Source organism: Triturus cristatus, chromosome 9 (genome assembly GCF_964204655.1).
Source record: "Triturus cristatus chromosome 9, aTriCri1.1, whole genome shotgun sequence".
Taxonomy (NCBI): Eukaryota; Metazoa; Chordata; class Amphibia; order Caudata; family Salamandridae; genus Triturus; species Triturus cristatus.
In genome coordinates, this window is record NC_140592.1 from 558,729,898 (window position 1) to 558,743,129 (window position 13,232).

General features: G+C 41.1%; 1 protein-coding gene across 5 annotated transcripts in view; it reads right to left on the reverse strand.

Annotated features, from left to right (window-relative positions):
* Positions 1–13,232, reverse strand: part of GPR4 (G protein-coupled receptor 4) — a 612,431-nt gene that overhangs the window by 304,842 nt on the left and 294,357 nt on the right. Inside the window, exon 3 of one of the 5 annotated variants that reach the window (XM_085625562.1) lies at positions 5,696–5,805. The exons of the other annotated variants lie outside the window; for them this stretch is intronic. Coding sequence (XP_085481688.1) covers positions 5,777–5,805 — 29 coding nt within the window. The 3' untranslated portion in view covers positions 5,696–5,776. Of the gene's footprint in view, positions 1–5,695; positions 5,806–13,232 lie in introns of those variants that run through there. 5 annotated transcript variants of the gene reach the window in all.

Genomic DNA, 13,232 nt, shown 5'->3' on the forward strand with positions numbered 1-13,232 from the left:
GTGGACACTGGTCACACTATAACAGACGACCAATGGCAAAAATGTTGTGAGGTTACTAAGGACATTTCACTTAATAGTCACCATAAGTTGCTGCATTTCAAGTTTCTTCGGCGGGCATACTTTACACCAGCCATGGCACATAGGATAGACACCAGCAGGCCGCATATTTGTCTGAGGTGCGCGACTCCACATGCAGATTTTTTCCCACTTGGCGTGGGCCTGTTCACATCTGCAGCCCTATTGGGCGGCGATACATGATACCTTGGGGAAGATGATAGATCTTTCATTGACTCCACTCCCCGAAATCGCACTGTTGGGGTACACAGTCCAGATCCCCCTGAAGGTTAGGAGATTTGCTGCATTGGGTCTCCTCCTAACGAAAAGGGAAGTCGCCATCCACTGGGGCAGGAAAACAGTTCCTAATCTACTGGATTGGTTGAAGAGTTTAGTATACTGCAATACAAATTCGGAGGTATATTCCACTTTGATGCCTCTGACGTCACGGCCCAAAGATATATGGGGTCCCTTGAGAACCTATTTGGAGAAGATTAGGCAGGCCCCCAACAGTCAGCCAGATAATGGAATAGTGCCTGAGGGTGTGGGTTGGAGGAGCACGTTCTGGGCCTCTTGTGGTTCACCTTCGATTATAGACATTCCAGATGAGGGGGGGGGGGGGGGGGGGGGTTGGGGGCGGTTTGGGAGGGGCACTGCCGGCAGGATAATCCAGTGGTGGGATGTGGGGAGAGCGGGCGGGAGTGGGCGGGCCGTGGGGTAGGCGGGTGTGCTAAATGTGACAACTGTTCTGACTGTTTGGAGCACTATTCCTTTCATTGTATTATCACTATCAGGAAAAAATGGCATGCTTATTCGTACTCTCTGGCAAGGCACGGCAACTTTTGGGTGCTGGCTGTTGTATTGGATGTGCACAATGACTTGGCCGTTTGGATCATAATTTTCTCTCATTGAATTATCACTGTCAGGAACTGCTTGGACTTCCTATTTTGTACTTCTTTGCAATGCTATGTAACTCGCATGCGCTATTGGAAAAATAAAGTGTTATATAAAATTTTTTTTTTAAAAAACCAAAAAAAACTTTCATCCGATTCATTTCCATCCGGTCGTAGCCAATACTGTGAAACAGCAGCTGCGCGCGGCAATTGTTTTTCCTGCTCTCCACCGTAGAATCCTGTCTCTGCACTGTATCTTTGAAGATTTACACTCTTTGGGAGAGGTGGCTGTGGCACTTGACTCTGTAGAGTAACTACCTGTTTCTGTGGCGGTTGTTGATAACCCACCTCATTCTGCACCTGTGGATTTAATTATTTATTTTCGGGATTACATTTTGGAGGTAATTTACATTCGTTTCTCCAGTGCACTACTTTTCCACAATTATTACATGGCCATTTCTTTTTAGCCTCTTCTATATTCATCTGACCTTTTCCTTTACCAATGTTAGGTTTCATTTTTGTCTGCCATGCGTTATTATTCTGGTTAAGTATTTGAGCTTCTCGCTGTTCTGCAACCTTCACCTGTGCCCACATTGCTTTTTCTTTGAGCTTACGTTGTCTAGCTTCTATCTCATCACTACAATATTTTGCATACCTTAACACCTCATCCACTGTACTAGACTGCCAACATAACATGTGCTGTTTAATCATTTCACTTATCTTGGGTCTCAGACCATACACAAATCGATATACAAAATGACTCTTTTTCACTCAAGTTCTCATATCCACTGTACTGTTTAAAAACTAGAAGCAACTTTTCATAATAAGCATGCACAGACTCTTTTGCTTCCTGTGTTGTTCTACCTATTTTTACCCAATCTGTTTGTCTTGGAGGAATCTTATTTTTCAAAAATGTGATTACTTGCTCATATTTTCTCATTACTTTTGGACCTGGAGCTCTTAGTTTTGGCGTCTCTAGGATATTCTTCCTTTGGCCAATCAATTGTGATTTTACATTCTGTCCATAAATCAGCAGGTACAACAATCTCAAACAATCCATCCAAATCATGCCACAATACTTGTGAAACCTTTACAAATCTTTCCACTTGTCTGTACCATTCTACCGGCTCTTCTCTCAATCTAGGAAAATCATTTGTGAATGACAATATATCCTGTCTAGACCATGAGACATGTACATAACCTCCTCCTGGAATTTCTCTCATTGGACATTCTACCGCTATTGGTTGTTTTTCTTTTATTGGGAAAGCTAAAGCCATTTTATCAGTCATATCTTCTTTTTTCTTTGTCCATCTACTTCTCCATTTATCTACATCTCCCCATTTTCTCAGTAACACAATTAGTTATTTTATCTGAGTTATCTGCCCTGACATGTTCATATTCTCTATATCTTTTTCACTAAAATCTACTGTATAAGGTTTCTGTAATCCTCTAACTTTTGCAAAATCTACTCCTAACCCAATTGCTGTTTCTTCCAATTTTTCATGCAAACTCCTATCTATCCACATTATACTTTTGCACATAAACATCAACTCCTCATTTTGGTACGTTTTTAACCGATCTGTACCAATAGTTCCAATAATCAGTTCTTACATGTCTATTTTTAATCTCACTACATCCAAAGGTTGTGGTTCTGTATCCTTTCTCTGCAAATTCCTGACCCAGTCACTTAATTCTTCTGCTGTTGGACCCACAGGGGTCGTATTTAAATCTACCCTATTCACACTTTTCTCTGGTGTTTCTGTTGCTGATTCAGTTCCCATAGGAATTTTATTTATCGGACTCTGATTTATTGTCAAATCCATAGGTGGAGTTAATCTGACCGACTTTTTCGTTTCCCTCATTTCAGGATACATTTTTTCTCGTACTTTTTGCATACTGGATTTTAAGGGAATCGTTAAGGAATGTTCATCTATCTTCTGATTTTCAAATAGAGGTATCACTGGACTGATAGTTACTGGCACAGTTACAGCTTCTGCATTCTTTGTCAATTCTTTTATCTTTTCAGCCAATTCTTTTGTTGTTCTTGCCAATTCAAATGCATTACGATTATCAGGTTCTACAGTCTGCGGTATTTTCTATCTATTAAATGAATTATTTACTTCAGAAAATCGTTCAAGATTTTGATTTATCTCAGTTTCCATTGGCGGTGCATTTGGTGTCACCACCGCAGAAATCTGTTGATATGGAGGGGGTCTTTTTTTTAATATGTCTTCCAGCAACTCATCATCTGTATCACTGTCTCCATATCCACACCTTTCTGGTATTGCATGCTTCTTTGCTTCTTTTTCTCCGTACATTTTTTCCCTGATCCTTCAACTGTTCTATCAGGAAACATACCATCCATCATATTAGCGTACCGCCACCGTCTCATCCTGTCTTCATGATTCCAACCCCATACTCTTCCAGGAACAAAACCATCATCCCTTGTACCTCTGTGTCTCTCTCTTTCATACATCTCATCTTCCCATTCACCTAGGGCTTCAAACCGTGTCGGTCTAGGTCTCGTTCAAGCTTCATCATTTTATTTCTTAAATTTTGTATTATAGCTGTGCTAAATGAACCAGTTTCTGGAAATGCCAATACTCCATCATTTTGAGTATATTTTGCCCAATTTTCCAACCAAATACAAGTATGATAACCATATTTCGTCATCATGTAAGATGCAGGTGTTTTTGGTGGAGGAAGAACTTCTCCCTCTCTCGTCACAATCTTTTTATCTTTCTTAAAGAAACTCTTGAATTTCTTAAACCATGAAGGTTTCTCTATCTCTTGTCCATCATAATAAGCCATATTTAACAATTATTTGCCGAAACAATTTACACAACTCTTCTCTAATATGCTTAACTATTCTGTCCTATCCCAGCGTGAACCACACTAACGCACCAATCAGAAAGCTTTTACATCACACTCACACTGACCAATCTCAGCGCGACTCACACCTTCGTATCAATCAGAGAGCTCTATGTATTTCTGCAACTAACCAATCCCAGTGCAGTTTTTGTTGATGTTAAGCTATACTCCTGCTTCTGCTGACCCCTCCTTTACAAAAATTATCGGCACAATTTTACAATTCGTTTAATTTATGAAGTCGGTTAGTTATGACATAAACACGTTTTCCATTGTCCGTTTCGCTAAACAAAAGGGATAGTTTTCCAAACATTCAAGAATCCTGTCTTTCTAGTAGGCAGCGCTTACCTCTACCCTACCACAGAATTTAGTTTCGCCGATAAAGCAGCACTCCCCTCTACTTTACCCTTCTTTCAAGCAAGAAGTAAACCTGTTTCTCTAGAGATAAAACACATGTGGAGACTACACTCCTCCTGAGAATTAAGTCCAGAGTTTCACAAGAAAACCTGTTGCTATTCCATTCAACGTAATTCACACATGAATTTCCCCATCATAACACAATCCTGTGTTATCACCAGATTGAAATCAGACAATGCACAATTCCATGTGACTTCTCTTGTCACACAAATCCACTTCCTACTTCCCGGAAGCTTCAAAATTCCAACTACATATAACGTGACACAGACTCAACATGGAGTGTTAAACATAGAGATTAATAATCAATAATCAATAATACGCTTAACAGACCTATAGAAACCATAACTCTGCTACCAAGAAAACGGATGCAGCGCGACTAAAACAAACCCTTTACAAACGTCACCTTAGCCAGGAAAAAACTGTCATACCACTTATTCATCGGTGGGGCCCATAAGACCGAAAACACACATTCACTCAGTTTTCCGGATAAGTGACAAGCTGGCAAGCTGCAAGACACCCGGGGTACCATAATATTAAGTTTTACCTAAATATCAACTATATACATTATATACATTCAACTCCGGAGTTTTTGGGATTAAACATCAAGGTACTCAGTTAAAATGTTGGGTCGATGGACCAACTAGTAGGAATCGGTTGAAAGCGATTAAGTCCAGCTCAATCACAATTAGACCTTTAACTTTTTATAGATCATAACTTTAATTCTAATAACAACAGACTCAGTTTGAGTTAGCATGACATTTTATCTAGATTCACTGAATAAATTGAATAAGTAAAATTTATTAGACAAGATTATAATCGTTAATTTCATAAGTGTTACAAGTAAAGATTCAAATAGAAACGGAAAATACTCATTACCCTTGGCCTTAGGGCGAAGACGAGAATGGTTCACCAGAGCATGAACCGCAGATCACAGGATAGGTTCCCAAACTCTAACCTCCTCGGACGTATTCCCTCCCAGGATAGAATCCCGCGACGGTCTCGTTCCTTTTCTCCCTCAAAGTTCGAAGTTCAGAATCTGTCAAAGTCTTTTCAGGATCTGGGAGAAATCGTTTCAACAGACAGCGTGTCGTGCTGAATAGAAAAATAAGCAAGTGCCCACAACGTCATCATAAGCACCAATTTTTATACCCTTTCACTAACTTGCTATACCCAGAATTGAAACTTTTTAGGGGCGGTATTCATTTCTGTTGGTCCAATGGAGGGGGGGTGATGGTCACCTCATTGTCCTCCTTGCCTAAACTGGTTCCGTAAATTACATATTCATACACATCCTTGTGACTTGTCATGTTCCACCATTTGTAACAACTGTTATTATTAATAAATGCTGTGGTCCAAATTCTTCCATCCGTTCCCAGGCTTTTGTACAGAGAATCTTGGCATCCGCTCTTATCCTAGGCCAGTGCGGCCTTGACATCTCTCACTCCAGGCATAGGTCATCACTCGTGACTGTAACTTCCATTCTGCTCATGCGCAGGGGCCATCTTGGTTATATATGATCACATCTCTCGGCAGTGGCCATTTTCTCAGCGAGGCCTAGCAGGCCTGAACAGAACTAATGTGAAAACAACATAGCAGAAATTAGACATAGAAAATAAACCCTTCTGTTTACCACCCACCATTCTAAAGACATGTGTTAGGTGTTACCTAGCATTAAGCAACATTTAAAGCCGTTTTACTTACCATCTGCATTCTTTGCCACAATATTTAACTACAAATGAAAAAAATGCAATTTTACTTCTACTTTCTACACGAAACACAAACCTATGTTAATTTAATTTCACGTCTGTAAGTAAATTAGATTTTGCATATGCCAGTTAGTTTTCCCGCGTGTAGTGTCTAATGAAATGTGCATTGATGGTTTAGTACATTCATTCAAACAATTAGTAATTTTAAGGTTATGAGGTCATTAACTTCGAAGGGGGTACAAAAAGTTTTGTATTTTCCCCTGCTCCATCAGTATTCATGACAAGATGTTGGCCAGAGTACCAGTACTCAGGTGAGAGTTCACTCACCGGCGAGTGTTACAGGTTTAAAAAGAATTTACAAGAGGAAAATAAAAAGAGTTTGCATTCGTCAGAGTTTATTTTGGATACATTTTCATCTACAGCACATTGTTTTAGTGATGCCACAGTTTAGGTTTCCTCAAATAAGCAAGGTTCTTGTCTAAGTGGGTGGTGGTCACATTACATTCCCTTACATGAGGGATGGGTATGGAGTTTGCCTCCATTGATGCTTTTCACTCTCTTACATAAGGTTAGGTCTAGTCCACATAGATTATTTCCTTTTTCTTTGTGTTGTAGTTACACTACGTTACATACTGAGTTTTGTTGACTGTGTGTAAGTCGCCTTGCGCTACACGTGCTGTCTGTATTGTGTGTAAGTCGACATGCGCCACAAGTCTCGTCTTGTTGATGTGTAAGTCACCATGCGCTGCACGTCTTGTCGGTTCGTGGTGTAAGTTGCCATGCAAAACATTTCTTGTTTGGCTTGTGTATAAGCCGCCTTGCGCAACACGTGTTGTTATTGGGTGTGTACGTCGCCTCTTGCTTCACGTTCTGTACATATTGTATGTAAGTCACCTGTTGCTACATGTGTACTTTGGTTTTACACCCTCACACAGGGTAGGTCTCATGGGTCTGGTCCCATTCACTTTGTGTCACCCTTTCGACAGAAATTGTCATGGGTGTTCCACCCTTTGCTACATTTTACACATTTTTCAAAAACTGTTTATTGGGGAGGATGGGTTATATTGCTTGTCAATGTTTTGTTGTTGCTTGTCAATATTTACCTTTTCCTGCGGGTTACGTAGTGTTCAGACTCTTGCGAAGTTGTATTTTAAGTTGCTTCCCTGAGTCTTGAACTTTTTTCTTCTTATGTATATGCTTGTTTATAGTTCTTCCCATGTTATATTGTTCTTTTAATTTTTCATTGAAAAGGAGGGGGAGATGTTATGTCCTGATTATTTAGTATATGTTTCCCAGCTCAGCTATCTCCCTGCTGCTCAGCCAGTGTGAGTGTTAACAGTAGAATGTTGGTGTGACTGTGATGCTTGGAATGCTTGGGTGCCTGTGTGGATGAGTGGTGACAGTTGGAAGATGGGCTCCTGGTAGGGCATGAGAATAAGGTACACCAGAATAACGGACATTTGTACATAATTACTATCCAGCAACAAGAAGTTAATAAAGGAATACTTAAAAGACACTCCGGCTACGTCTGGTAAGATATAACAGATCCCCTTAAAGGCTGGGCACTGCGGGATATGGATAGCAGGATGCAATTCACGTAAAGGCTCGCCACTGCTGGATATGGATAGCAGGATGCAACAACAGATATTGAGACATCACAGCCTCTGAGGCACCCACTGTGGTGTCTTAGCTGATTGCTAATCTAAATCAATACAGTCAGCTGAGCCAGGTCCGTGACACTCTGCCCAAATTGAGAGCAGTTGCAGGCTGCTAAAATAAATGAATGTCAGGAATATATTAACTCCATGGACACTCAGACTTGATTGAGGGCAGCACGACTCACACAGCACTCGCCGCACTGCAGCTCGTTTGACAGTGGCGGTCACTCACAACTTCTCCCTCGCAGCACACAGGTGGTGCCAATGCGCTAAAAATGCGTGACTAGTGAGGTGATGCGGACCACACCATGCAGTAGTCTACCGCCTGGTGAGTGGTACTTGGCAGGGTTGGCCGCAGGCTGTCTTGTATATATTCCTTCTACCACTCACCGGGTCTGGGAAAAGCACAGGGGACACCTTGTCTCGGAACACTAACACTAGCATAAAATGATAGAAACAAATAATTGTTTTTGCGCACAGTTCTCATGAATTTGAATAGCGAGCAATGCAAACTGTGGCAATCCCCCTATCAATTTGCAATTGATGTGTGTGTAATCTTGACATCGAAGAAATTAATGAAAAACACCTGTATGATTACATTATATTTCTAAATTTGGTGCAAGCTGCCTCAAAAAATATATACTTCAACAAAAAGGGGCATCAATCCAAAAATCTAAAGGTGACCATACAGGTGTGTTTAAATAAAATGCCTAAATTATTAAACAAAAAAAAATGCATTTCACATCATTGGGATAAGTGAAATGTAACATAATTTAGGAATTGCAGTAGACAAGTTGTAACATTTACTTTTTACATATCTGTAAAATCAATGTCAGTCCCAAACTTGATTCAGTTAACATAATAATCGATGTAACATTCTCTATGTTGTAGTGCAATTCCTGTATTTTATCAAATTTCAATTCTCATTATTTTTTTATGTATAATTCATATGTGTGTATTCCTATCAAGTTGAAATAAACACACTTGTATTAACACTTTAAAAAAATAGTTAAAACATCTATTTGTTGGTGTAAGTGTCCATTATCTTGGTGAATCCTTGCACCTAAATTCAAATGACCATCACATACAATTATGACCATTGTATTCACTGAAAAAAGTAGACTTCTGTTGCCTTTCCTGCCATGATGGCAATTAAAACAAGCATTGGCATAGCCAATAGGTCTCGCCTTTGGGACCTTATAAGTTTTTAGCCATGCAACAGTTGATGTTGTTGCACCAAGGATTTTGTGCTGCATAACTAACTACTTATCAGGTCACAAAAGCAAGACCTGTTGGCTATGCCAATGCTTGTTTAGCAAGCAACGTGGTTAGTGAAGGCATGACTACTATTTTATATCATGACTACCTTGGTGAATGGGTTTAGCCAACTTCTAGTAAAGTAAACTCGTTACTGACCTCTGTTTTTTAAGCACACTTGCCCCTTAAGATTTTTTTCAGAAGCCTTATTCTACACCTGAGTACAGTTTGGATACTTTAATTCATTTTCTGTTTGGCCATTTGCCTTTCATGTAGTATCTGTTTTTTTGACGATTTATCTTGGTAAACTGCTTAACATATTGCCTTCCATGAAAGGCTCGGGGTGGGCATAATTGAGTGATAGAAAGCCAATCCCTAAAGCGTCTAGAGGCGATCATATTTACAGAACTGTGGTACACAAACGTTCACAGCAAAGGGTCATGGGTAGGAAGCAGGCAGATGTCTGTAATGGAGGAGCGAATGTTCATAGCAGTGGTCATGCGTAGGAAGCAACCTCCGCAGATATTGCATGAAATGCGTGTGTGATTCATGGCACAGAGGTCACGAGGAGCGTGTCAGGGATTGAAAATCGCCCTGCACCTCCCATGTCAGGAGCTGTCACATGATCCCCTAAGGATGCAATGCGTGAGTTTGCGTCACACACATGACCACACAGAATCCAGTCTTACCACTGACTCAGCTGATTCTCAGAAGCTCGTCATGCCCCTAACTAATCTCAGTTTTACTAATCTGTCAACCATTGGTATAGCCCTAATAGTCTTCAAGAGGCACATCTGCCACTTGACTGATCTTTAACAATCCCCATTGGCCTTTTACACAGATGATGGTACGTGACTGACTATCCTTAGTTCTGTCAGCCTTCCAGAGTTAATACTGACATTTGACTGATGTGCCTTTAAATCTGCCTGTCTTTCAGAAAGGACCCTGCTATGCGACCATAGTGCTAGGATATTGCCCAGTGTCATGTGACGAGTAATGAGCAATGCTAGCTCGGTGTCAAGATGCGAAATAAAGACTCTACATCACAGTCGAAAACAAGCATTTACAATGCAATAGGTCTCGCATTTACGCGAGTTTGAGCTATTTGGCATTGTAAATGACAATGCCTTTTATTTATGTTTTACAAACAAAAACATAAAGAAAAGGCATTGTCATTTACAATGCCAATAGCTCAAACTCGCGTAAATGCGAGACCTATTGCATTGTAAATGCTTGTTGCTGTCTGTAGACACTATGAATAAATGCCGTTGTACAGTGTGAACTGCTTTTAGAGTCCTGCATTTTGCGAAAGTAAAAGAAAAGGTGAAAAGGGATTGCTTACAGGTTGATGGGTGTGTGCAGGGCAATGGTGAAGTGAAGGAGATGCCTGGAAGTATGTGCAGGAGAGAGTCAGTGGAAAGAAACTGCTGTGTGAGATATGCAGGCGGAGGGTTTTAGAAAGATGGGGAGAGAAAAGGGGCATAAAGTGTTTTAATAGAGAAACCGTAAAGGAAAGAGGTGTGAAGTGAAGACCGGGAACGATTAAGACTCCGAAGACCTCTACCCCTTACACAGACCTCAGTAATGTTTAATTCACACACTCAAACTTCAAAATTCAAAAATGTGTAATTCTAATTAGTCACAATAAAATCATTGTTACTTATTTATCTTATACAGTTAATAAGCATTGACAAAGCCAATAGATCCAGCGTATTTTAAGCCTATGTCAGTTGTTGTAAATTATATGTCCGGAGGTAATAACAGAAAGCTCACAGAGACACAATAAATACTCGTCAGATGGCTGCAATGGGAAGCACAGTTTTTTAATGTACACGTTTAAAGTCATGCTCTTAATTACTTAGGTCTGACCTATAGGAAAGGATTCCGAGTTTTGCTTCATAAGACCCGATCTTTTTAGGTACCCCCCTCCACCCACACACTTTTTTAATTTAATTAAAGCCGTGCCCACAGTGCCCCAAACTACACGTTTACGGACACAAAATCAGGACTGCCTCTCTGCCAGCTGAAATGTGTGTACAGATAAACAACCGGGCTGGAAGACAGCACAAGGCAGCACACCTCTAGTTCGAAAGAAGCGAGCAGGGGTCCACGCCTGGCTGTTTACCACCACAACGAATGGCGCTCTGTAATATTACCCACTGGACTACCCATGCTGCAACATTATAAATTACTCTAAAATTAGCTGTAATGCCTAGTTTAAAGCAGTGAGGGTGAGGTAAACGCCCGAAGATTGAACCTCGATGAGTAAGTAATCTGTCAGGAAGGCTATGGTGAACCCAGCATTTAAAAGTAATGAGTGGAGCCAGAAAAGACACTTTACCAGCTAATGCCGGTGGGAAAAGGGGTCGGCAGGGGATGACAAGTTACACCCTCTCCTGCCGGTTTCTAGGTCCTCTATCTATTAATTTGCCCAGCCCATTTGCTCCCGTAAAGATAATGCTTGGTAGGGAAGGCGGTGGATTATTCAAATGTGGCAAACACACGAGTCATATCGTATTTTCTACAGATGAAAAAAAAATATCACCTCTGAGTCCTGGCCATACAGACTACACTTCTGAGATTAACGTGTAATGCAAAAAAAAAAAGCAAGCAATTGAAAAAAAATCAACCTAATGTATTATTTTTAAGAGGCTAGTTTACTGGTACCTGACGCCTGAAATAATCGTGCAGAAACTTCCCATGTTGCTAATCAAACAGTTGGCAAGTACATTAACCGCACCTTCTACTAGTGACCAATGCATGCACTGTTCCTCCGACTTTGTACATTTTTTTTTAAAACCAAAAGCACCATTTGCACTTTTAAGTAAATTCTACTTGGTACTGGAATTGCAACTTGTGAGTGAGGAACGGCATTTTTCATTTTGTGCTTATTGAAACAGCTTTGCTGTATTTGATTTTCTGGGTGGGTCTGTAGCCAGCCTTCCACTGTGGGCTGAAAAAGGTTTAGAAAGAAACTACAAAATATGGCAGGGCTGGCATCAGCTGCGTGTGGCTGTCTGCTTTAAACTGTTCAGAACCATCAAATCAGCTTGAATTGAGATCTTCTATAATATGCACACATTTTCTCTGATCTACATTTTGACTGTAAGCAGGTTTCTAAACATACACCGCAGCAGTTTCTAAGCACACAAACTGAAGTCGCTGGGCTTTAAAGCGCGTAGGAGTCGAGCTGCGAAGCACAAGAACTAAGGGGGACCTTGGAAGCATGCATACAAATCTGCACTTCTACGCAGGTTACAGGAAGATTACTGCCAACACTCTGTGTAACCGAGTACCAGTAACACAAAGCACACAAAGGCTGGTTTAAAACATGCAGTTTACAAACGCAGTGGGGGTTTTAAGAGCACATCAACTGCAGCAAAGCATTCTAAGCCGGCAGTACACGAGCCACAGCCATCTCAAGAACTGCAACCAAGCTCAGAAACGGTAACCGAGCTTGGTAAACAAGCGCTCACAGAGGGCTTGGGGGCCGAGGAACTTCAGTAGGGAGACTGCGAGGAAGTGACTGGGAAACTTTGGAGGGCGTGACCGGTGGCATAGGGAGCTGAACCAAGAGCAGCTGTCGGCGATTCGGCGTGAGGCAGGACTAACAAGCATTGGACGCGCGAGACGCGATGGTGGGGGGGGGTGGGGGGAGAGAAGCGGGAGTGTGAAATAGCAGCAGGGAAGGGGGCGGAGAGGGGCTACGAGGGAGAGCGACGTAAAGCCATATGGCTGCTTTGCGCGCGTGCACGCCTCGTGCACTGTAGCTCTATGCCACGGGAAGCACTTTAAAAACCCACATACAAAATATCTCAAAGAGACAGCTTTCGCTGTCTCAGCGAGACCTAACGATGCACTTCACATTTTAGTCATAAACATTTCTAGGAATCAAACAATTGCAAATGAAAATTAATGTCAGTACAAACTTGTTGAAAATAAAATAGTGGTTTTAGGATCCACATGAGATGCTTCTCTCAACAATTAACTTCAATATAGTAAACAGATAACCAATAGTCTCTGATTGCTGTGCCCTTGGTGGAAAATTGCCTCCCGTGTAACTGTGGTGGTGGTGCTTGTGGGTGTGATTGTGGATTTGGTGGTGCTTGTGGGTGTGGTGGTGGGTATGGTATTTGTGGATGTGCTGGTGGTGGTTATGGGTGTTTTAGATGGTCAAATAGTGTGTTTGTGAATGTTTAGTGCGTCATCACCACTCAAAATGGTGGCTAGTTTGTTAGCTTTTTTTACAGATACAAAATGCTAATGTTACTCATTAATTTAAAAATAAACATTTAAATGTAGTGAATTACTGTGGTTAAATGCGATTGCTGCGCAGTTTTGTTTACACTTCAGTTGACAGTATATTGGTAGGAAAATTT